Raw genomic sequence first — 27,999 nt, 5'->3', positions numbered from 1 at the left:
TATTTTGATGAGCTTGAGAATTTTTTGGAATTTGGATCTTTATTTCCTCCAAAATTAAAAAGTCCGCCCCATGAATGGACTGGTTGATATTCCTGTAATACAGAAGAAGAATTATATTTTACAGAATGTTGAATACATTAATGTTTAAATATTAAATTTTATTTTACTAAATAAATGTACAAATGAATAATTAATAATAATGCTTGATAACAATTTCTTTCCTCCTACATCTCTTCTGATTAAAGAAACCTCTCCATAACCCCACATAGCATTTACCTAAACAACAAAATATAAGAGATGGTATATAACTAAAAAATGTCTTTATATTAACCATATAGTAAAAATATTTTTCCTGAAAAATTCTCACTCTACCTCTTGGGAAACTAAACCAGCCTGTATTAACACAATAATATATTACATAACAAAACATACAATAAACAGATAAAGAGAAGCATAAAAGGAACACTAAATACTGTAATAAATGAATAATAATAATATTCATGGTAAGGTGTTATCAAGGAAACTGCTGGGAGCAGTTTGCTCAACACTACTTGAGCCCCTACAAAATGCACAATTAACATTCACTATATATTTATATAAATTGTACCTAATAAATATCTAGCACAGAAATATAATATATGTAAATGGTTAATAATAATTAATAATAATGTTAAATAAACAATACACCAAATCCAATTATCAATTTAATAATAACTGTCCCTTACAAGAGACCCGTTGTCAGTTAACCTGACAAACTGGTTAGGCTAATAAAAACCCAACCTTTTATAAGTCCTCAATATAAAATATTAAAGAATAGCCACTTCTCCGCTGTCTGACAGTAGAATCAAGAGCACATTTTAAGCAGATTGATCGGCTAACAAAGTCAAAAAAATACGCACGTCACAATATCACGAGCGCGGGTCTCATCAAATACTCACACCAACTCAAATTCAATTTAGATGAGGTCGGCGACATTCATAGGCATTTCATCTATATGGGTATTGTAGAACTGTTCAATATCATGAAGTGTACGCCTATCTTCCTCCGTAACAAAATTAATTGCCACACCTTTACGACCAAATCTTCCACCTCTACCAATTCTGTAACAAACATCATACACAGTTTTAATATAAACCAACATAAAAAGTACCCGCTTATTCTTTTTTTTTTTAAACAATGGAATCATGGGTTTATTACTTATTACAGATGTTAAAACAGAGCATTTTCTTTTCTGTGAATAAAGTAATACTACTTTTCTTAACTATATTTTTTTTTTTTACAAAAAAATTTTTCCATTTATTTATAAATAAACAATTAATGTGCACAATATAGCAGAGAAAAAAGAATTTTAAATAAAATTAAAAATTGAATTGTGTATTAAATGAGAAATTATAAGGGAGAAAAATATGTAAAAATTAATGGTAACTACATAAACTTAAATTCCACTAAAAAAATCTTCATAAAGCATAAATCCTTGGTTTGACAATGAGACAAGAGAAAATAAACAAAAAGCTTTCTTTTGAATGTAAAAGCAGCATTCAAAGTAAATAAATATAAGCAGGGTGAAATCCTTTGTACATGAATAAGAAAATAAGAGCTTATGATATTCAACTCCTGCAATCAACCTTATATGTAATTCTACCACCTTTCAAATACATCATAATGCTAACAAATTATATAAATAATTTTAAATTTATGGAGATTCTTCAAGAAAACATGATGGTTTCTGGGAAACAAAAAGAAAGCAGCATTTTAAATTTCCATTTTTTGAACAATTTCTTATTGAAATTCATACAACCAGAAATCCACAGTGAGATGGTTGAGTGTAAAGATTGCAAATGTCTACTTATTAATGGAGTGAAGTAGTGTATACATTACACATTACAACTTGATACTACTCGTCTCACAATATATACAAACCTTTCTTGTTTTATTTCTAGTAAAAAATAAATTTAAGCATCATTTAGTTTCAGTCTATACTTAACCAATAGTTAGGAATGTATTTGCATTAACACAACCAATATAAAATGAATATTAACACATTTAGTTCACTTCCTCCAAACTGGGAAAATGAATTAATTTTAATTTACTCAACTTTCAAATAAAAAAGTTGGCATATTTAATGTAATTTAATAATAACTTTTTTCTGTCTTGTAAACTGCTATAAACTATAGACATTCTTTTTAAGATCTTATCATTACAGAAAGTTACTAGTTAAAAGATCTTTCTTAATGGGGGGGGGGGTTCTTTGCAAGAAAATCAAATAATTTAATAGAATTGAACATAATTTAACAAACTGACTAATATACTACGAAAATCAACAACATAAATGAATAAATAAACATTAAAACATGTTTTATTTCATTTTGTTACCTGTATGCATTAAATGCAAGTGCATTCAACATTAAATTAGACATTCAAAACGTTGAATTATGAGCAAGTTTAATTTATTACTCTAATTCAATACAAATCATGAATTTTGCAATTCACTCAGAATGTAGTTATGAATTCTACTAGGAGTAACTTCAAAACTATGACAAGAATTTTAGCACAAGATTATAAAAAAAAAGTAAAAATTTCTTTATTTTTATATTTTAATAATAACAACAGATAGTTTAACTTATTTCTAGGAACTTGGAAAAGATTCATGTAAATGGAATTTAGAAATAAGTCAAAATTGCAATTTATCAAAAATATATAGAAAACTAGTGTAGTATTTAAGACTAAAGCAACATTTTGAACTAAACCAACTTTTGGTACACTACAATAATGTAGTACACCAATGAGCTTGCTGGCCCAGCAGTTATATATAGGTTAAATTAAAACAGCACTATTATGTTTAATTTTTAAACATTATTAAAAAATTAACAGTTTGCTTAACTTTCTAACCAAATTTTGTCGCTGTAAAAATGTAAATTACAAGTTCGTTTAGTGGCGTTTGTAATCATGACCTAATCCTTGTCTCCCGAAACTGTGCAGCAGATGTAAATATGAATTCATAATGAATGAGTAATATCTCAATTATCATGCTCAGCCTTCCTCCATATCAGTGCCATTTTAACCAGGCAGAATTGATATGAGCAAAAATCGAAGACTACATTGAGAGAAATAATACATTACGTTAAATGATATAAAAATTTTTTTGATAGGTGTTTAGTAGATAGATGGTTAGAAAAATTGCATTCAACATCCAATTAAAGAAAAAAAGAAAGCGTGGGAAGTGAGCAGACAGTTTGTATGAAAATACTGAAGATATGATAAATTTGGGAAATGATGACAGTTCAACAGACAGTAGTAGCTTATTGGGTATTGAAGAAATACCCAAATAATTTTTCTGTTTTATTTGATTAAATTTTTATGTAGTAAAATTTTCTTAAAATATTTATTTTTAAGTTAAATGTATCATTTTATCACAATTTTTTAATTTTTTTATTACAAGTTATTTTTACTTCATTTTTATGTTAAAAGCAAAGAGAAGTGTTGTTTTTTTCTTAGATGGATTATGCTAAATTAAATTATAATCATCATACTTTTATGTTTTGGTTGGCTGCACGCTTTCATGAAACAAATTATAGTATATTAAAAGCAATAATGGATTAGGTACAGTGACCTATCCCATTTTATACAATCTGTAATTTTTACTTTACATTAACCAAAATTACTTTTTAATATCATTGTACAATTGCGATGTTATAAAAATTCAATTTTCTTTTGAGCTAAGATTACAACAGACATTGAAGTCAACCTAATCACAACTTCACAATTGTGAATACAATTTTGTAAATTATGAATAATAATGTGAGCTAAGTTTCTACGAGGGTTATTTTTTTTCAAGGTCTGATTGATTGTAAAATAAAAACCCGTGCAAAAATTGGATGAACCTTTGTGGATGTGTTGCACAGCATCTCAGGTATGGCCTTCAATCACGCCGCGTCACTTTGTTTAGTTCTGAACAAGCAGGTAGCACATAAACATGTCTACAACAATAGCACCTCCTGCCAAGTGTGAAGTGCGTGCAGTAATTCGATTTCTTCAGGCTGAGGGGTGTAATGCAGCTGAAATTCATAGACGAATAAGTAATGTGTACAGTGAAACTTCAATGAGTGACAGCAAAGTGTGACAATGGTGCAGGAACTTTAAAGCAGGACGTGCAGATGTTCATGATGCAGACAGTCAGAGAAGGAAGCGAGTGTCAACCGATGATCTCATTGAGCGAGTGGATGAGGCAATTAGAGAAAATCGTCGGTTCACAATTTCTGTATTGAGCGATTCGTTTCCTGAAATTTCAAGCTCAGCTCTCTACACCATTGTGAGCGAGAGATTTCAAGATGTCAGTACTGCAAACTGTGTATAAGATGGGTTCCCAAGATGCTGTCCGACCATCACAAAACAATGAGAATGGACGCCTCCAACGTTTCTACAGCGCTACCACAATGAAGGAGAAGATTTTTTTGAACAAAATTGTTACAGGGGACGAGACATGGGTCCATTTCGAAACTGAAGAACAATCCAAACCATGGATGCATTCTCATTCTCTCAGTAAACCGAAGAAGTTCAAGTGAATCTTCTCCAACAGAAAGTGTGTATGGCTACTGTGTTCTGGGACCGGAATGGAGTTCTCTTGGCGGAATTCATGGAACGTGGCACGACCATCACTGCAGCCTCATACTGCGTGACTCCTTAACGTCTACAAAGGGCAATTCAGAATAAGCGGAGAGGAATGTTGTCATCAGGCATTGTCTTTCTCCATGACAATGCTTGGCTGCACAATACAGCTGTAACAAAGAAGCTCCTGCAGCGATTTCATTGGGAAGTGTTTGATCATCCACCATACAGCCCGGACTTGGCTCCATTCGATTTTCACCTCTTTGCTCCCATGAAACGCTGGCTAGGAGGCCAACATTTTGGCACGGACATCGAACTGCAGACCAGCATGGAAACATGGCTGGAAACACAGGCGGCTCCATTTTATGACGAGGGTATTGGAAAGTAGGTACCACGCAATGACAAATGTCTAAATCAGAGCGGCGACTATATAGAGAAATAGCATAACTATGTAAGTACTTGTTGCAAATAAAAATTTTTTTATTTACACTGTGATTTTAATTTCGTGACCAATCAGACCTTGAAAAAAAATAACCCTTGTATAAACAGATATGCAAATACATTAAAATAGAAACAACCTCTCTATGTGTTAACCCCACTATTAATAAGCCTGCTTTTATACTGAACTGCCACATGTATAGCAACATATCTATGAATAGAGATGCAATACCTTCCCATCTGCACACTTGACTTTTAATTTAATCAATTTTACTGTTTATGCAATTTTTTTTTTACTATAATAGTAATAGTTTTGTTATTACTTATGTTTTTGAATTTTTCTAATGCTTCCATAACAAGCAATATGTGATCAATTTGCAAAAGTGTAAAAACAGATGTTTATACAGGCTACAAGGCATCTTAACCGAATTGATTATAGAATATATAAAAATACAATATACTGTACTGCCGTAACTATTGTTCTACAGCATTATTCACATGAACACATTCAAAGTGATGACCAGTAATGAATCACCTCAGATGGAGAAACAAGTGGTAGTCATTTGGCATTGTGTTGGGACTATAAGGTGGATGCTTCCAGCCAAATTATTTAATCAAACAAGTTTCACTGGCAACATACAGACCAGCATTATTATTGTGAAACTAACAAAATCCCAAAACTGAGCATGCCTTTCCCTTTTTTTGCATGGCTCATTTTTAGTATCACAATGAAGTTTTTATATTCTCACTTCTCAGCATTAAGTCAAAAAACAAAATTCCTTTCTTATCCAAGAAGGCGCTGCCAGGATCTTGTGTTGAAAAGTGGTGGTTTTAACTTCTTTTTTTAAGACATGTGTCACCACCAATCCACAACTACAGTTTATTCTATGGAGATGTGAAACCAAAGTCTCATCACCAAACACTATCTGGCTAAAAAAATAATCACCTTCATTTTTATATCGGGTAATAAATGATTGAACAAAAAGTCCATTTGGTTTTTTGAACTTCCATCAACATTTTTGGCACCCAACAATAGTAGTTGGTGATTTCATGCAGAACTGCACATAAAATTTCAGGCAACTCAATACATAAAAAAGAAATTTTCAACAGTTTACTTTCTTTTAGTTACTTTTTCAATCATTCATGTAATCAAATTGTTATTCAGGACAAAGATCACCAATTCTTTTGTTCGCCGTGAGTACTACTGCCTCTTATTAAATTGCCGCAACCACTTTTTAACCATTCTGTCACTCATAACTTTTTCACCATAAATTTCATTAATTTGCTGATTAATATCAGCTGGTTTGAATTTCTCACATTAAAAATCTGATAACTTCCCTAATTTTACAATTGCTAAGATTCTCAATTGACTTTTATAAACAATGTTTATACAACTACAAAAAACTGTTGCTGTAATGACTTCTATCGAAAAGTCAATGAATGAGAGCGTATGTAAATACACTTGTTAAGAGCTCAAATCACAGTGCTGGTAGAATGAAATTGTACTCAGCTTTCAGAAATGCTTTGTGTTTATGGGTAAATATATACATATATTTATATATAAACAAATAAAATTGAAGCATATAGTTCAAATCTAATTCATCTTCCTAAAACAGCAACTGACTCCAGAATGGAATATGGCAGCACTACACCGGACAGGGAAAATCCAGTAGGTGAATAAGCCTCAACAATAAAAGAGTAAAAACGTCACTATTTACTCTTTGCAATTATCTTAAACCTTATGAATGATTCTTTCAATTTGAGGTAACAGTAGATCTACCCTGGTATTAAGCTAATGCAAACAATGCAAAGATTATGTTAATGTATTTATTATTAAAATATAATAAATTGAATTTATTCTTCCACCAATAAAATCATGCCTATGCCGAATTTATAGCTACCCTAATTATTTTTCTTACAGAAAATAATTTTGTACTGCAGTACATGGAAAAATGCCACACCTGACTATGATTTTGAACTAAGAACCTTCTGGTAATAAAAAGGCAGAGATTCTACCACTCTGCCATAGAGATTAGAGATATTAAGAAGATATAAAAGTATTATTCTTTAATGTTTACCTATGAATATAATTCTCTCGGTTAGACGGTAAATCATAGTTTATAACAAGGGAGACCTGCTGAACGTCGATTCCTCGGGCTAGAAGATCAGTGGTAATAAGGACCCTACTGGAACCAGTACGGAACTGTCTCATAATAATGTCCCGCTCTCTCTGTTCCATATCTCCATGCTACAACATAAAACACATTCATTAATTATGAGATAAAATAATTTTCAATTACATAGAAAAATTCTTTTATTCTTAGGAAGTAATTATCCTCTATTTTTGTAATATTACTATTAATCGATAAAGAGAACGGTCATCTATATTCACTACAATGGCAAGTTGGGTATGGTATGAACGTTCAGGTGGGCACTACAGCAAGTAACTAAGCTGTTGGTCTTCCAATAATCAGATGCTTTAAATTAAAAAGTACTAAGCTGCCAACTTACAGCATTTACTACTGCAAACAGAAATAATATTAAACAAAGGAACATGAATGTTTTAACACTTGATGCAACTATACAAAATTTATTCAGGCTACTACCTGGCACAATGTATTTCTTGACTACTTTCACAAGGGACAGTGACAGTCTATAGTAATGCCACTTAAAAACTGAAATTGCAATGAATGAAACAATCATACCCCTTCTATTTCCTGTATTGAATATTATTTACTAAGATATAAACCTCTAACATTTTACGGTACAAGTTAAAAAAAAATATCATATGGCTGGCCGTTTGTATCAAAGTGATTAAAATTCACAATATTTTGTTATACACCAACTTAAAAATCATAAATAAAATGACAAAAATAATTATGGGAAATTGAATTCTCCCTACAAGATACAATTTAAAAAAAATAACTATGTAATTGACAATAAAAAAGAACTTACCATAGCTGACACTGTGAAATCACGTTTATGCATTTCATCAGTCAATATATCTACTTTACGTCGGGTATTGCAGAAAATTACAGCCTGTGTGATACTTAATGTATCATATAAATCACACAATGTTTCTAATTTCCATTCTTCTTTTTCTACATTGACAAAAAACTGCTTGATACCTGAAACAATTATTCTTAATAACTATTCATGTAGAGAATGAAAAGAAAAACACTTGAAATATATGTTAAAAGTAATACTTTTCAAAGTCAAAATAATGATATAAAAAAATTGATGTCACATTACACATAGAGAAGCTGAAATGCGGTATTCAGTCAGGCCTTTCTTAAATTATTAACTTAGGTTATTGTTCATTAATTTATTCACATTTTTTTAAATATTACCTGCAAAGAGGGTCTGAATAAATAATTTTGGCAGCTGAATACTTATATATGCTACTTAGTAGATAGATTATACTTTCTCATCTCCTGTAGTTCCTTTTTCAGTTCTATTCCATTTACCCAAAATATATATTTTCTCATACATACTGTATTATTATTTCATTTAATTAACTAGGTTTTGTATTAGGTGAATACAAAATATCTGTTAGGTTTAAGTGTAGATAAAGGTTAAGGGTAGATTAGGTACTGAATTTTGTATTATATCAACATAATCTAAACACCCCACTAATCTTGTTTTTAACATTGAATATACAAATTATATACAACTTATTATTAACATAAGTAATAATTAAAACTAAATAAAAAATAATATTTAATAAAAAGAACAATATTTAAAATTGTAGTGAATTATGACTGAAGTGCCTACTGGGTAAAGCTAGATTTCCTTAACTTTTCTAATATATTAGTTACGCAATGAAAAATATTTTATCTCTAATATCTTGAATATTTTTTGACAAACAGAAAGGGAGAAAAGAGATAAGTAAATTACTACATGAACTACTAAAATGTATATTTGTATTATTTATTAAAAAGTCTACTTTATTATTAATTTGAAATATTATTCATGCAATAGATATGTTTTAAGGGAAGTCAATCATCTACAGATGGGTTATCACCCAAAAATCAAAGTTTGTAAATAGAATCCAAATATTAAAAAATAAACATAAGTAACTGGTTAATTCTGTAAAAAGGTTTTATCTGAAAAATTGTTAATTCCAAAACAATTGACTTCAAAGGAAACCTTAATAATTGGGTTTGAATGTTCATACATATATATATATGTATGAACATTCAAACTTTTGTTAAAAGATTAAGATGAGAGTATAAAAATTCTGATCTAAACACATAAACAAAGAAAGGTAAAAATGTAAACGAAAGAAAAAACAGCTTACATGACAAAAAGTTATGTACCCAACAAGGTAAAAAAAGAATACTGATTAAAATTAACTAATTCATCAATTATAAGAAGTTTGACAAATATAAAGCTTAAGTGTATGTAATTTGTCCCTAACTATATCAATCGCTGATATTGCCAGTTTTCATGGATAAGTTTCATCATGTCTGTGAAAACAGAAAACCTATGACCTCTCTTGCTTCAGGATCAGCCTTTTCATTTTTAGATAATCTAAGACCTGGTATCCAGTAAAGTGATTTATGCTAATAAATTTCCACTAGAAAAATTTGTTTACTTCGCATATTTCCGAAAATGGCTTTGTTAAAAATAAAATAAAATTCTTAGTCAAGCTCCCACTGGTTGTTTTTAATTATTTGTATTTCAATTCCATACATACCTTCTAAAGTTAATTCTTCTTTTTTAACAAGGATTCGAATAGGACTCCTCATAAAACATTTACTAACATCCAATACATCTGATGGCATTGTAGCAGACAATAAAATAATCTGAAATTAAAGAAAGCAACCATAAATGATTATTACTCAAACTGACATTCGACTACTATTTGATTTTGAAAAATTCTAATAAAGTTAACTAAATACTAATTGTAAATTATAATTTAATAACAAGAATAGTCTAATAACGGCAGGAAGACTGATAGGATAACTCATATTAAGATACTTCACACTCTTGAGATAAATTTAATATAACTAAATTAATATTTCAAAGACATATATAGCAACAAAATATATAGTTGAGTTCCCAGATTTTGACGTTAAAGAATATTTATAATTTGGACATAAAGAAATTAAGCATTTAACTGATTACTTGATATTCCAGAAATGTAAAGGAAGAAGTTGTCATGATTTGGAGCCTGCTGACAACTGCAAGCTTTATGTAACAAGAAAAGCTGCAACAAGTTACTTGTCTGGATTGCAAATCAGCGATGAAAAAAGTGTTTTTTAAAACTGCTTTTGAGCTACGTTTCACAACTGTAAACGTTAATTTCACAAAATAATATTGCAATCAAAACATATTTTTGTCACCTGAACATCTGTTGTTAAAGTTTTGAAGACATCATGGATTTGTTCCTTAAAACCTCTGGAAAGCATTTCATCAGCCTCATCCAGTACAAAAATTTTTATACTGTTTGTTTCTGTAAAAAAAAGTACAGAGAAAAAACTAAATTAGAATAAAAAGAAAACTGTAACAATACTTTATAGTAGTATAAACAATTAAATTTTTTATAATTAATTTTAATTGTGTGACTCCTGCAGTCATTAGGCAAAGATAAATTCCCACTGTTCATTCAACGGAGAACTCTTTTAACCTTAAGTAATCTATGCAAACTGGATTATTAAAAAAGACATTTGAATCTATTAGGTATCATTAATATTCCATTATGCACTTCCTTCAGAATGTATTTTAAGGATTAGTATTAATAAAGAAAAACCATAAAACTTATGTTTTCAATCAATTTCCAACTTCCTTGGGATAATAATGGAGAATACTTACATAATTCAATTAGTATTTAGTATTACCCAGGTTTGGTAAATTAAAAACAATATTATCTTAATTTTATTTTAAAAATGACATTTATGAATTGCCTCATCCTTTATATGCTTTTTTGTGTAATATTAAATTTTTAAAGCATAAAATACCATAAAATATGGTTAAATTTATAAAACATATGGTGAAAACAGTTCCTTAGTCAATTATCTTCATATTGATATATTTGCATCTTCTTTGTCAGCTACCCGTGTTTTATTTTTTTAAATCAGTTTAAAGCCCAATGAAATTATGACATACGAGGTCTGTAAATAAAGTAATGAGTTGTTTTGACAGCCAAAGTGGCAACACTATAACGTTACTAGTAAACATATGGTTATATGAACAGCTGATTTATATTAGGTATTAATATTTTTGGTCTATTGTAGCCACGTAAGACGTAAACAAACTTTTTGTGAAGTTTTTGTTGCGCGTTATAAAAATGAGTGATACTAATTATGAGTGACGTTGAACAATCAAGTTTTGTGTTAAACTGTGTGAGATTTCTAGATACTTTTTAAATATTGAAAAGGGCATATGGAGATGATGCTGTGTCATGAGCCCAAGTTTTTAGGTGGTTTAAAGCATTTTCAGATGGCCGGGAATCGATTGCAGATGATCCATGCTCTGCAAGACCCAAATGTCAAAAAGTGATGACAATGTTCAGCAAATAAGAAGCTTGATACGGTACAACTGCCGATAAAACTGTCAGAGCGATTGCAAAACAATTGAGTTTAAACTGTACCACAGTCCATCAGATTTTGACAAACAAATCAGACATGAAAAAAGTTTGTGCAAAATTGGTCCCAAAAAACCTTACCGTTGAACAGAAAAACAATAGGGTTGAAGTGTGCTGCAATCTTCTAGGCAAATTGAAGCTGATCCTGATTTTCTAAAAAAATGTTATTACTGGTGATGAATCTTGGATATTTGAGTACGAACCAGAAACAAAATGCCAGAGAGCAAGGAGTGTGGCATACTTCAAATTCACCACATCCCAAAAAAGCAAAAATGAGAAAATCAAATATCAAAACCATGCTAATTTGTTTCTTTGATAGTAATAGACATTTAAATTTCAATTCAAAATTAAATTTAATGTAAAATTATATGTAAATTTATATCATAATTTGCCTGTAACAGTCTATTTTGAAGGTACTGTAAAGAAAGTATAAAACTGTAAGGATGGCATTGAACATAACGAGTTTTTGCCTACAGAACACTGTAAATCAATATGTTTACAAAGAAATTCTTGAGACTGCATAGAAGAGTTGCCCGTGTGAGACCTGCCATCAAAGACAACTAACTGGGTGCTGCATCACGATAATGCACCTTGTCACAGTGCACTCTCAATTAATGAGTTTTTGGCAAAGAAAAACATTCCTTTAGTTCCTCAACCACCTTATTCACCTGACTTGAGTCCCTGCAACTTTTTCCTGTTCCCGACTAAAACACCTCAAAGGACACCATTTTAGAACTGTAGAAAAAAAATGTAACCGACCATCTGAAGGATATTCTCGTTTCTGAATCCCAAGGGAACTATTTCAGAGGTGATTTCAGATGTATAATAAATACATGGATTGTAAAAAAAATTTTTTTTTTGAGCAGTCTTAATACTTTATTTACAGACCTCATATATAATTAACTTCCAGAAATTTTATAATTAGCATTTGAATAAAAAAAGAAAACATTATTATTGGGCAAAAGATTTTTGTCATTAATCAACATTTTAACATAATTCAATGACCGACCCCCCATTAAAAAATGCTCATCATTTCACAAATTTTAAAACCACTGAAATCAGATAAGCATTTAATTTTTTCTGATCTTTACAAAGCAGATTTTAATTTATTAGTTGCGTTCTTTATTATTGGTTTTTTGTTCATTAACAATATTTTCTAATTAACATAATAAATGTAAAAATTATTTATTACAACCCATTTTCAATTGTGGTAAATAAAATTGCATCTGTACAGAATTTGTACATTAAATAAAATAACCTTATTATAATACTTACTTAGAGCTCTACGATTGATCATATCATTAACACGACCAGGGGTACCCACAACAACATGAACACCCATTTCCAATTTGCGCATATCTTCTCTAACATTTGTTCCACCAATGCATGCATGACACATAGCATTCATGAAATCTCCCAGAGCTATTACGACTTTTTGTATCTGAAAAACGAACACAGATGTTTTACTAATGATGTGTTAAGGAAAAATCAATCTGTTCACTTATCATGCAATTAATAATTACTTAATAAACTTAACAATTTCTATTATTTAACTTACATAATAATTAACACAGATCTTCTTTTTTAAACATTGGAAGTATACAAAATTCATACTAACATAATTCTACAAACTCATCATTTACTCCCTACACTAACTTAACCTTGAAATTTTATATCTAGTCTGATAAAAGCTCATAGTTTTACTATTCAGTATAAAAACTTAATGAAACATTCTGAAATTTTATGTTAACATAACTAATATTACTGTACTCATTAACTTAAAATATTACTTTAAGCTTGTAATTGTGAAAATTTTTCGTCATTAGTGAATAAGTTTACTAACACTTTATCTTATAACCGATTAAATAGTATGGCTGTGTACAAGTGCAGTTATTAAAATTTTGGTGCCCTATAAATGAGTAATAGAGATGCATCCTTTCAGAGATCAAATTGTTCAATGTTTTTAAAAATATTACAAACACTATTGTTTCAATCTACCCTGTTCTTAACTTATTGAAGAAAAAGCTTTCAACAATTTAATAAGAAAAAGGGTTCCCACAAACCAAGAAAAAGAGTGAACATATTTTTGAAGTCAAAACATCTAGATATTTTTCAATTCTTCAATAAAAGTATTTATTGAAAAATATTTAGAATTTAAAATTACATTATAGTTAACACACGGGGGATTTAATATGGTCTCATTCTTAATATGGACAATAGCAATTAAAAAAATATTTTTCTAGATATTGGAAGGATTGGAGTGTTACTATATTCCTCATTACCAATTAATTTATTATTCTTATACTTTTAAGAATAAAAAAAAGTTTGCACACCTCTCATTAGACATAATTTTTTGTAATTAAACCATTTACAAATCAGGTGTGAGGCTAAAAAAATACCATGGTAGATTCATTATAAATATTATACTATTTTATCAATAGAATTTTATTGCAAAAAACTTTCTGCCTCCCAACTATTATGTGTTGTGTAACAGTCCTGAACTTAAAAGATATGTTGCGTTCAGCACAACATATATTTATTTTCCACAATGAATAACTTGTTCAGAGCATGATCAAGTTGTTCATACTCTGCAATCAGCAAAACACAATTTCATATGCATTTCCCTGCTGACTAACAAAATACTGAGCAGCTGGTATCATAGTTCCAAGATAAACAAGAAGTGTATATACATATATATTTAATTAAAAATTATTAATATAAGGCTGAATAATAAATGTTATCTAATGCCCCTCACCTATGCAGAAATTTAACAAAATTCATACAAAAAACTTACTTGCTGAGCAAGTTCACGGGTTGGAGCAAGGATCAATGCTTGACATTCTCGAATACTGGTGTCTATTTGTTGAAGAATTGAAATGGAGAAAGTGGCAGTTTTGCCAGTACCTAAAATAAGACAAACATAATAGGTTATAGAGAAGATAATCTCGATATCACATGTAAACAATACAAGCAACCTATAACACACAAAATTAAAATTAACCTTAACACTGATTCAATGAAATGTTTATTCAATCAACACTAAAAACAAACATTGTATAGTATGAAGGTGAATTATATACAAGGTCTAGTCTATTTAAGGGCCACATACTCAACACACAAATTCTAAAATTCAGAAATAAATATTCAGACAAACACAAATATGAAAATTCTGTAAAACCTCAAATACCAATAGAAGCAATTTTTTCAAAAGTTCTATGCCATATATGTTACATCTGTAGAAAGCTTCAAGAAAGGGACCTCAAAATTATGCTTTTTTTAGGATTACGCATGTTAGCTATTTTCTGAAACACAAACTGAAGTTAAACAGAACTGAATAACACAAGGTTTAAGCTATTATTTCCCACCATATTAGAATTAAGATCTAAAGAGGTCACTCTAATTACAAAAATTACTTTGGAGTTTTTACCTAATTGATCATTGAAAAAAGTAACATTTTTTTAAGAGGTATAAGTCAAACATTTAAAATGTAAGCTTAAATTTTTTGATGTACAAACTGGGCTGAACACGGTTTCCTAGTTAGTACTTCAGTATAAGAGTGATTTTAACTTCATTTTTTTACTAAATTAATTTTGCTAATTTTCTCAGGATTATTACTTTAAAATTTATGGTAAAATTACAACAATGAGAATCAATCTGGAAAAGAGCTTCTGCATTTTACCTCACTGTTTTATAGATTATTAATCAGTTTGATAAATGGAAGGTTTTACGAAAAATAATTCTGGCTTATCTCTTTTTCTCCTAAGCTCATTCTAAATCCTTATACATAAAATGATCTCTAGGAAAATGCAAAACTGTAATGTACTGTATGCTAGTACATCAAGTGCAGCTCCTGATATAATTACTTAAGAATTATGTATTTCCTGAACCAAAATTCAAGCAAATAGAACTGTATACCTACATAATTCTTATCAAAGTACTGCTTTTGTGGTGTTCTGTACAAGGATTATCAAATTGTAAACTAACTTCTCTGATATAAGCAGTATTAAATAATATGGTTATAAACCAGATGTTGATAAGTAAGCAAATACAAGATATAAGAAATGTGTGGGGAAAAGAGGATTACTGCAATAAAGCTGCTAATAATTATTTTAAATTTAAGAGATTCTAGTCATTCTGCAACTTTTATACATAAAACAATGACAACCTGCACTATTTCTCAAATAAACTTATATATTACAACTTTATACTAAAAGAAAGCAAGTACTGTTTACATTTATCTAAAAATATATTTATTAATATTTCTTACATAGCGTATTTACCTGAATATAAGTTGAGATTTTTTCCTGCATTCTCCAATAAAATGGGTGGGGGGCCAACTTAGATTTGGATTACACTGAACTTAACCTGAACTAGTTTCATAGTTTATTTTAGTTTATAATTTATGATTATACCAGTCTGTATTTACATTGTGCTTGTTACAGTTTTTATTTATAGTAATAAGTACCTTCAGTTACTATTAACGAAAAAGGTTGGATGGATGAGTCTTTGGTCAATGATTGGCTTAAAACAGTCTGGCCAGAAAAACTTAGGTCAAGGAAGACAGTGATCCATATTAATATTAGGTGCATTCAGGGGTCAGGGGTCATTTAACAGAAAATGCAAAATCAGAAATAAAGAATGTCCACAGAATTAGTTATAATGCCTGGTGGTATCAGGGGTCATTTAACAGAAAATGCAAAATCAGAAATAAAGAATGTCCACAGAATTAGTTATAATGCCTGGTGGTATGACTTCACAGTTACAGGTTTTGGATGTCAAGAACAAGCCTTTTTAAAATAACCTTAACAAAATTATAATTTATATCAGCTAAATCCTACTGGAAGAATGAAAAGCTTATTATGCGAGAATATTACAAAGTCATGGAACTCTGTAACAGTATAGAGCATTAGACAAGGGACAAGGATTTAAAAATTGTTACATTAGCAATGCATTAGATGGAACTGAATATGAATTCTGAGGAAGGAAAAATCAAATAAAACACTTTTTATTTTCAGATGACACTAATGATGATGAAAGCACCACTTTAAGAACTGAATATTTTAATGCAATTTTTTTCACTATTCTATTTAGTTATAAAATTAATCAAGCATATAAACTGTTAGTAATTATGTATAATAAATTTCAATTTCTTCGTGATAAAAATTTTTTAATTTTTATTATGATGCTATTTAGATATAAGCAAATATGTAAATACACTGTGTTGCTTCAAAGGGGTCTCATCACTCACTAGTTTATACTAGATGCATTTTTTTTTTTAAATACGTATATTATTGGGATGGGTAAAATAACGTGGAAGATGTTGGTACGACTAGAACTGAAGTGGGGACTGTTTATTGCCTGCACATTTGAATATTGTCAGACTGTGTCAAGCAACTGGCTTTTGAACAAGGTTGAATAATCATGTGTTTGTTAAAGTGAGGTTAAATGTTGAAAACATGATGTATTCATTCGGAATAGAAACTTTTAGATGAAATCTCAAAAGTTCAGCAAGAAATTTGAAAAGGAAGCATCACTGAAAATTGTTATTTATAAGTATAATAAAAAATTTCATGAAATAGGTTCAGTATTAGACCAGAAACGTGCCCAACAGGTCAGTTTTATCAATGTAGGTCATACAGGCAGCAGTTACAAGATCCCCTCATAAACCTTTATGGAAACTAAGCAGGGGAAAAGAACATTTCATTAGGTTCAACCCACACTGGTGCGAGGAGAATGCTGAAATGTTATCCACATCAAATGCAGGTTTTCCATGAGCTAACTAATGCAGATTATGCTAAAAGGGTTCAAAACTGTCAATGAATCAAAAACTTCATCAGAAGCAACATTAATTGATATTTTATTTCAAATAAAGTGATTTTCACAGATGAAGTATGGTTTCAGCTTGGTGGGTATGTTAATAGTCAACTACTGGACCTAGGACACTGAAAACCCACCCTTTTTTTTTTATTTCCCCTAGCCCCACAAAAAATAAGCGTATGATGTGCGGTTTCAAGTGTAATAATATCTTAACACTTGTATGTATACACAAAAGAAAATAACTAAGTCAGTCCATGTTACAATGAGTGAAATATAAGAATAAGATAAAAATAATACAATCCCAATAGTCAATTAAAAATCACTGTATTTACTATACATCCTTAATAAAAAAAAAACTAACATTAATGTATCTTTTTACAAATGTTCTTACCAGATTGTGCCTGGGCTATCACATCATGTCTTTTAACACATGGCATGATAGCCCGCTGCTGAATAGCTGAAGGTTTCTCAAAACCATATGCATAAATACCTCTAAGAAGTTCTTCTTTCAAATTCATATCATCAAAATTGTCAACCACCTACAACACATTTTAAAAAACTAAGAAAAAAGTAAATTGTACATAAAATTTAGAGAATAATATAGAAACCCTAATTACTAACTAGTCATTTTTTTAATTGTAGTTCACAATCTTTGCTGAAATTTTTAAGTTCATATTTTGGAAATCTAAAAGATATTTTCATACAAAGTTCTTAATTATCGAATTTAAGTAGAAAGTAAACATTCAAAAGGAAGCTGGCTATTAATGCAGTAGGCGATCTATCACTGTAGTTACTTCTTAGATGGTGCCACTGAAAAGCAATATTGAAATATGAAAATAAATAACATTATAAATATAATCTAACCAAACTTAACCTTTCTTTTCCTGTTCAGCCTCCGGTAACTACCGTTTAGATAATACTTCAGAGAATGATATGTATGAGTGTGAATGAAGTGTCGTCTTGTACATTCTCAGTTCGACCATACCTGAGATGTGTGGTTAATTGACACCCAACCACCAAAGAGCACCGGTATCCACGATCTAGTATTCAACTCTTGTGTAAAAATAGCTGGCTTTACTAGGACTTGAACGCTGGAACTCTCGACTTCCAAATCAGCTCATTTGGGAAGACGCATTCACCACTAGACCAACCCAGTGGGTTAACCAAACTTAACCTACACTTGCTAACCTTCACTAGCGCACAAAGTATGGTTAATTATATTTATAATTCGATTTATTTACTTGTTTTCTTATTTCAATATAGCGTTTCAGTGGCACCATCTAAGAACTAACTGCAGCAGTAGATTGCCTACTAGATTAATACTGAATTTTTAAAAAAAAAATCCGATATCCATAATCACACACTTAAATGTTAAATAATGTTTTTAAAATTTTAACATTCTCTTTTTAAGACAACAGAATTTCTTTAACTTAGTTTAACAAGTTGTATAATACAAGCTATTATTTTGTTAAAAATTAAAAATAATATCTCTAATATTATACTTCTCATCAAAATTCTCAAGGAATAAAACAAAAGTGTAAATTCAAATTCTTATTGCAATATTACATTTACATAAATAAAATAGGTAAACAATCGGTGGATGTGGTCTAGAGCTCCACATGTGTGGCAGCACTTTTAATCTCAATAAATGAAAATCTCAGTAACAAAAAACTGTTAGAACTAGGCTAGTTCAATATTTATGATAATTTTTTTCTTTTTTAAAAAAGTTACTTCTAGAAGAAAATACTTACTTTTGTTGCAGTAAATATTTTTACAGCAAAAGAAATCATTAAAACAATGTTATTTAACAACTTACCTCATCCCAATTCGACTCAATGATCCCATCAGGGTCCATTCCCAATGGGCCTCTATCAAATGTTTGTTGTTCATCTATGCTAGGCCCATTTTTGTCACCATCCCATTCATCATTATTTCTTAAACAAAACAGATTCATTTACATGAATAAATAATTAATTAAACATTACAAACAGATACAAAAAGTAACATTACACAACAAAAACAGTGATTCTGAATTTAATTCATCATTAGGTTTGTTATTACACTTGATAGATAACCACACCACGCGCACTTCCTATAGCATTAAAATTGAATGCATTTTTTCTGTTGTGATGGAACTAATCATGAAATTTTTGTCATAGAAAAGACATCAGGGTACTTACGTATTAACGCCACTGCAGCTACAGCTTTATTTAAAAACAAAGAAGTCAATCGGATTTCGGTGGAAAATGAACAGTCTCTTTATTAATTTTAATAAATGGTTATTTATATTTATTTATTTTATAAATACTTAACCTACGCTCGCTAACCTTGACTAATTAACACCGTAATTTTTTTAGTATTTATTTAATAAATCCAGTAATTATTACATTATTTATTATTTAAATAATCAAAACACTCCTGTTAATTAGTCAAGGTTAGCGAGCGAAGCAAGCGTAGGTTAATTTTGGTTATATATTTATACAATAAATAAATATAAATAACCATTTATTAAAAGAGACTGTTTTGAATCTATGTTAAACTCTATATCGGCCCATTTTCCACCGAAATCCTATTGACTACTTTGTTTTTAAATAAAGCTGTAGCTGCGGTGGCGTTAATACGCAAGTACAGACATCAGTTGAAGAAAAGGATACTTAGGTCATGAGTCTAGTCTAAGGACAATTTAACAATCCTAATTTAATTGGCTTTCTTAATATTTTGTAAAACATTAAATGCATATTTTGTACAAAAATTGATATAAAATGAACAATTTAAAATTTAAGATGTGAATTGGAATGTCAATGAAAATGTTGAATGTAATGAGGAAGAAATGGAAAGCTTGACAGAGAAGATTCCACACAGAATAAGAATGGAAAGCATCAAATTTTAGCAATTGCTCTCATGTTTAAAATTCTTTTTTTATGACTTTCACAAATCCCACAGCCATCCCTATCTCTATACAGATAGCTATGGGAATAGGTAAGTAATATGACCTATTCTTAAGCATGTGAAAAAAAAGCATGGAACAGTGTAATACCTTAATTGTGCATTTTATCACGTAATAATGACATGTTGACATAAATGCTACTACTAAAATAAATGAAAAAAGTCACTGATGTGTTTATTTAAATAGAATCTGTAATTTTTAGGAGTACTTTTTATCATTATATTTTTTACAAGCATACTATGTAGATACTAGTATACTTTAGTATATATATATATATATATATATATATATATGAGCCATGAAAAAGTAGCCCTGTCAGACAACTGACAGTTGGAGCATGGAAGTGTGGAACGATCACGAGACTCATGGGAGGGGAGTTCTTATGTAGAAATGTACATTGTTTCTTTCCTTTGTTCCATTTTTCCATGTCAATATCCTGTGTGAAAAGTTACGATGTTAATGTTCTATTCAATATTCCATATTCTGGCAGGTTTACTTTTTTCGTGGGCACCACGTGTAAGCGGGCCTATGTATCAAATTGTTTGAAAATTTCCAATACTGGATCAATTTCATTGAAATTTCAATATCTTGTAGTATGTAAAGTTGTGAAAATTTTATGAATGATTGAGATGCAATCAATTTAAGATCAAAAAAATTTGAGTGGGGAAGTTAGAAGCATGGTTCGTTATAATGCTACAAGGTGGAACGCTGCCATTTCTTGCAATAACGTATATATTGTTAGTAAATTAAACAACATTAAATTAACGAAAAGTCAGTCTTCTAGTGCAAAATTATGTAAGTTTTTTATTTATTTTTAAGTGTATACAATATATTTCTTTGATGATTCATCTAGCCCTGCCTATTACTGGGATTATGGTTAAATATTACAACACTGCTTACGAAGCAATATTAAAGAAAGTTCTCAGTAAAAAATAATTCAAAAACTTTCACCAATATCTAGAGCGAGATAACATTGAAAACATGTTACAAAATTTCAATCATTTTGGTGAAATTTTAAAAAGACCAAGTTTCCATCATACCACAAGGAAAAATTAGTTATTTTTAGTAAAAACATTCAGATATTCTTTTAATTTACGCAGTTATTTGAATTAGATAATTGGGTTGTAAATCAATGCAGTTTTCCTCACAAAAAATCTCACTGTGACAAGTTAACTGTTCAGAATTTTAAGTTCATAATTAATTTAAAGTGAAGCAAAATTATATATCTATAGTTTGGATAGCTCAGTTGATGGGTAGGGTGGAAGTGAATTTCTGAACCAATAACTGGCACATTGCTGTTTAGGATATTCTGTTATGGTACTTTATCTCCCTTCATTATACTATTATCAGTGTCAACACTCCTTCAGACAAACCATAAAGAAATACTGTGCATTAAGATCATGCTTTTTGAACTTTGACAACACTATATTATTAATCAACCATTACGTTAACAACTCAATTGAGACACTAGAATTTTATGAAGTTTTGTAACAATTTTGGACCCCTTCCTACTTTTATTCCTACTTTAAAACCCAAAGGTACTTACGTATTAATGCCACCGCAGCTACAGCTTTATTTAAAAACAAAGTAGTCAATCGGATTTCGGTGGAAAATGGAGCGATATAAGAGTTTAACATTGCAGTCTCTTTATTAATTTTAATTAATGGTTATTTATATTTATTTATTTTATAAACATAATTTAACCTACACTTGCTAACCTTGACTAATTAACAGGAGTGTTTTAATAAATAATAAATTTTAATAACAAATAATTGCAATAATTACTGAATTTATTGAATAAATACTCAAAAAATTACGGTGTTAATTAGTCAAGGTTAGCGAGCGAATCGAGCGTAGGTTAAGTTTTGTTAAATTATATTTATAAAATAAATAAATACAAATAACCATTTATTAAAATTAATAAAGAGACTGTTCATTTCCCACCAAAATCAGATTTACATTTTGTTTTTAAATAAAGCTGTAGCTGCGGTGGGGTTAATACGTAGTACCACACAAATTTCTAACCTTAGTTAAACAAACATCAGAATACAAATTTTTATGCTTACTCTCATCAAATTTTGCTCATTCTTACATCAATTATTTCATCACAGCAGCCACTTGAAAAATTGTCTATCTCAGTCCCAAGATATTGCAACAAAATTTTTCCAACTTAATGAAGTTTTTATGAAAATTCACTAATGCTGTTAGCTGAAAAATTCTTATTCCAATATGCAAGTAAACGTTTAGTAACCCTATCTGAAAGTTGTAGGTCAAATGTATTTGAAATTCATAAAACTAAACTAATCTACTAAATATTACTGTTAAGTAAATATAAATAAAATTCATAGTTCACTAAACTATGTTAATAAACGTGCAAGAAGTCTGCAAATATTAATTCTGAATAATAGAAAGTCAAATCTAATGCAAATATTCATTCTGAATAGAAAGTCAAATCTAATCATTCAATACAAAATCTACAAGCTGATATCACAACTGGTAGAAATATGCTACTCCATGGATAAAAAATGAATGCCTCTGGCATTTGATTTAATAAATATGTAAAGAAAGTAAATTAATAAAATGAAACAAAACTTCATTACAATTCAGGAGTTAATATATCTAGTAACAAGTTAAGTTAGTTAAATGAAAATGCAAAAGATGAAAGTAATTTTTTAAAAGTAATGTTATTAAAAAACTCAAAGTAATATTGTTTCTGTAAAAGAAATTTTTTTGATTTCATTGTAAATACATTGTCTACAACCTATTAAAAATTGCAACTGAAGTATGCAAGGACCTTTCTTTTACAAAACATTGGACTTAGTTAAAAAACAATTCTATAACTTTATTTAATAGTGGTAATTTTTTTTTAAATAAAGAATACATTCAGAACCACCACAGAAAAACAAGATTAAAAAAAAAAGCAGAGAAAATAAGATTGGTTTACAGTTGTCTAAATTTGTTCCCGAAATCTCAGTTAAAGAAAAAATACCAAATAGAAGAATGTGCTGATACATCAATTTCATAAATAGATTAATATGGCAGATTTAAATAATAACAGAGGGAATACCATGCAAAATTCTAAACAAAATTATACATATTAAAAAAAAATTCAACCAACCACTGAAAATGAATTACTAAAGTATCAAAACAGTTTTTGACCAGAAAAAAGTTGTAAACAAATTCTGTCTTAAAACAATTCTGCAGCACCACAAAAACAAAAATTTTCTAGCAATTTTTGTTGACTTCAAAAAAGCCTGATTCAATTCATAAAGAATCGCTTTTCCAAATTCTAGAATTTAAACTCTATTAAAAAAAAAACAAAAAAAAACTAAATATTATTAAAGAAATGTTAACAAAAACCTTTTCTAAAGTAAAATTTCTAGCAGTTTCTGTTCATTTTGAAATTAAAACTGGTGTTTGAAAGGGAGATTGGTCTCTCCTTAATGTTTGTGCCTTGGAAAGTGTTATAAAGAGAATGGATCAAAATATAAATCTCTGTCTACCAATCTTGCTTTCGCAGATTAGTAATTCTACAAATAACTCAGAATTAAGATAAACTAAACTAGAACAATTAGAAAAATGTTCTACTGAAACAGGATTACTAATACCACAAAAAAATTAAATTGATTTCCAATAAAAGTTCAGTCAAATGTAAAAGTACTTCCTAATAAAAATGTTAAAAGAACATCTAAAAGAATGCTTTCCATAAGTAGAATAGTACATAGTAGCATGAAAGAATGGAAAAAATCATGTAACAGCACAAATTATAATAAAAAAAAAAATCACGAAATTCTGAATTAAAGACCCTATTAGATAGTAACTACCTGCAGCTTTATGTGGATATGAATGCTTGAATTTCTACAGAAAAGAAAAAATGGAAAGGTAGTGGGAAATTGGTGTTGTTAGAGGAAGGAATCTATAAACTTAGAAAAGATCCTTTTTCATACAACAAAGAACTGATCATCATTTCAGGAAAACATTAAAATTTTAGACATTGTGTCAAATGGAAAACAGTAATTAATAAAACAAATATTTTTTGAAAACAGAAAACTAAAACCAAATGGTTTCAGGTCAGGAAGGATCTTAAACTGCTTAAGATATCAAAAGAACATATACTCAACAGATCTCTTGTTTCCGGAGGAAAAGAATATTTTAAAAAGCCTAGCATGGTCAGTAGGAAGAAAAATACTGGAAGGCCAGGAAACAGAATGCTATTCATCATGATCCTTACATGGTCCAAACAAGTAGGGGGGGGGGGGGATTATTTCAATAGCTTTACAATAATGTAGTGTGACCGTCAACTTTCTCCCATAATTTTTTAAGTTACGAATTATAGTTTGAATTGAATATGAAAGAAATTAACAACATTAAATCTGTATTGATTCACAAAAAGTAACAGAAGCCTAACAGAAGTTAACATCAGAAACTAACTTGCCAACCCCCCCCCCCAAAATAAATAAATGGCAACATTTTTATGTGAATTAATAAAACTAATTAAAAAAATAACAAAATTCCCAATAATTGTAACAACCAACAGTTGTTTCTTTCATTTAGTCTGAAATACTTCAAACATAATTACAATTTCAATTAATAAAGCAGTACATATACTAAAATTAAATATCCCAAATAAATATTATTAAAGTTGAACTACTTCTTAATAGGTTTATAGTTATAGATTACAAATCAAACAAACAAAAATAAAAATAGAAAGTCCTCAAACATGGGGAAAATTTTTATGATGTGTGTGGACTGTTCTTCCAAAAACTAACAACGAAAAAACTTTTAGGGCAGTTTCTTTTTAAAAAGTCTAAAAAAAAAATCCAGAAACAAACATGAACATAAAACATTAAAAACTATTTATTACAGAACAGGTATATTTTCTGCTAAAAATATATGACACAAAGAGTAATCAAAAAATAATAATTTAATCAATAGGAATTCACAGTTAATGTTTAACTTGTTAATACATTTTTAAATTGTATGGTCTGACTAGCTCAAGGGTCAAGGTTTGTCCACATGGTATGATAAAAATAGAATTGATAGTTTAACACACCAATGTCAGTAACTGTATACATCTATTCCATATCTAAGATTCCTTATCAAATGAAACTGCATTTTAAGTGACAAACATTATTCATTCACAGTAAGTATTACTTGAAAATGGGAAAGTGTTCTTATTTGGGGCAGGTTTTAGCTGGAAAATCCAGATAAATCTTAAGTACATTAAATGCAATTATTTAAGTCTACCAATAAACAGTAACATGAATACGGTTTTATACTAGTACATCTGTAATAACAGCTATAAAAATGCATCCTGAAATTTGTTCAATTGTGACAGAGTTATAAAATTCAAACGTTATTAAAAAATGTGATTAATAATCTGTTGAATTAAATCAGACAAAATAAATGAAAATCGAGAACATGAATTAACTAACAAATGGGATTGACTACGAATAGTATTTTAGATGAGCATTATTTAACTGCTTTATAAAAAAAAAAACATCAGTTGTGTAAAATCACAATTTAATAATTGTGTAATCAACCTTTTATTACCAGTACAACTTTTCTGTTATACTCTAACAAGTTTAATATAATTATATGGATATCAAATACAAAATTTGGAGAAAAAATATTTAAGCAAAGATTGCAGTATTATGTATGCACCCCCACCTGAATCAAATGGAAAATAAAATGTATGGGTTTTAAGACTATCCTACAAGAAAAAAAGGGAATACATATGAAAACTGTTAAAACTGAAAAGCTATAAGAGCAGCAATTTCTTTGCCTTTGTCACATAAAAGATTGTTAATCCTATACAATAAAATAAAAAATGTCACCCATCAGTTAAGTATTTACTGTTTGCAAACAGCAAGACAATTACCAATGTTATATTTTAATAAATTGTCCACATAGTTCCAGTGGTTCAGGCATGATTACTGAATCAGCAAAAATAAATGTTGCAGTGAATTACAGTAAGAAAAATAAAGTACACAAGATTAAAACCCAAGAAACTTAGATCGGCATCCACAGGAACCATCCCACAACTCAAACAAGATGTAAAAAATAATAAAAGTCTGAAATTTGGAAGAACCAGGTGAACAGTATGCAGATTGGCTAACCTTCTAGATATTCTAATAGAAATTCCTTCCTTATACTACAAAATTCAGGACCTTGACTAACGATCCAACCTTTGAAATTTCGAGCACTATCCTTGAAACGTGGTAGAAACATTTTGAAAACAAATATCCCGAAAATTGTTTTGCACAACTATTGAACCATATCGATGGCATTAGGGACACTTATAATCACGATTTATCGGAAATGAACACGTGCTTAATTCAACTAAAACTTAACTACCGAGTAAAATTCACACGCCACGCCATGTTGGCAAACCAATACATCAGACAAAATCAAAATGCAGGCACATAATACGTAAAACAACGAAAAGTATACCATTAAAACACGTAAAAACATAACATATCTAATATATATTGAAATAACAATATCTAAAACAATATAATTAAGAAAATGAATAGTAAACCACAATTACCGTCGATCAGGCGAAGTCACCGACATATTCCACTTAGTATCTGCGGAAGAAAGGACAAGAACTCCCTTAAATCGTCTTGTATTAATCCGCCAAAATCATATGTCCCAAAAAATATTAATTTTCGCAAAAAACTTTCCAAAGTTAAATCAAATTACTAAACACAATTTTTAATCTAAAGAAAAAATGAATGAAATTATGAACTGTCAGGATTATTTTTTAAGATATCGAAACCGTTCTTTATCTATTTGTTTCAGCGGATGAACGTTTGGTTGTAGGAAAATTGATATAAGTTATGCGTTTGGAATAATTTACTAATCTTTATAACAACAATTACCTTCTTTTCGTTTATTTTCTAGAAACATCGGAAAACGAGATTAGACAAATTTACATTTGTTAAATTACCAAAACTACAAAGCGTTTAAAACAAATGCGAAACCATTTTTTTTATTATCCACATAAATATATTAACACTATTATTTAAAATAAATAAAATTTTATAACGATTCTATGTTATCTAAGTGGCAATGTTTTAAAGGCGAAGAATATCATAACTTATTCGTAGGAAGAAATGTGGTAATATCAAACTTCCTGTATTTGAATTTTAGGCGCACACGAAAATTCACCTTACATCTTATTTTAAGGTTCAGTGTGTCAAAACTAGAAATTGATTTATGACCGATCATGTTTGTTTTTTCTTAATTTGTTTGGCAAATAAAAACACTTAATTTATGTATTCATAACTTACGCCTTCATCTCATTTTGTTAGATTTCAGTTGATAACATAAATTTAAAGCTTGGCGGCGGTATTTTTTGGGTTTATCCGAGATTCCAAAAACGCTCGGGCCGGCACTGGTTGCAAGTAGAAAATGTCCCGTTTGTGACTGGAGACTCGCAAAATGAATTAAACATACCCTTTTCTACAGTAAAATAAGGTACACCTTGAATAATTCTCATGACACTTCCACCGGAAATATTAATATCAGGAGCAGTATGTTATCACACCTCCCATATACTGCACTATGACATCTTTTGTTTATCTATAACAGAATAAAA

At 29.5% G+C, this 27,999-nt stretch overlaps 1 protein-coding gene across 2 annotated transcripts; it reads right to left on the bottom strand.

Moving 5' to 3' along the window:
- eIF4A (eukaryotic translation initiation factor 4A) lies at positions 1-27,101 on the bottom strand. 2 transcript variants are annotated; one of them, XM_075357042.1, is made up of 11 exons: positions 26,947-27,101; positions 19,266-19,383; positions 17,841-17,988; positions 14,427-14,536; positions 12,908-13,073; positions 10,392-10,501; positions 9,743-9,851; positions 7,999-8,171; positions 7,122-7,291; positions 939-1,100; positions 1-276 (listed from the first exon to the last, which is right to left on the bottom strand). In XM_075357042.1, the coding sequence occupies exons 1-10, from the start codon at positions 26,970-26,972 to the stop codon at positions 956-958; spliced, it is 1,275 nt and encodes a 424-aa protein (XP_075213157.1). In that variant the 5' UTR covers positions 26,973-27,101; the 3' UTR covers positions 1-276; positions 939-955. The 2 variants fall into 2 exon arrangements, with proteins under 2 accessions (XP_075213157.1, XP_075213156.1); XM_075357041.1 differs by having other exon boundaries at positions 1-92; positions 26,947-27,100.
- Positions 27,102-27,999: the final 898 nt, after the last annotated feature.

This window comes from Lycorma delicatula, chromosome 2 (genome assembly GCF_047948215.1).
Source record: "Lycorma delicatula isolate Av1 chromosome 2, ASM4794821v1, whole genome shotgun sequence".
In the NCBI taxonomy this organism is placed as follows: domain Eukaryota; kingdom Metazoa; phylum Arthropoda; class Insecta; order Hemiptera; family Fulgoridae; genus Lycorma; species Lycorma delicatula.
Note: the sequence above shows the minus strand (reverse complement) of the source record. Positions and strands in the feature narration are given on the sequence as shown.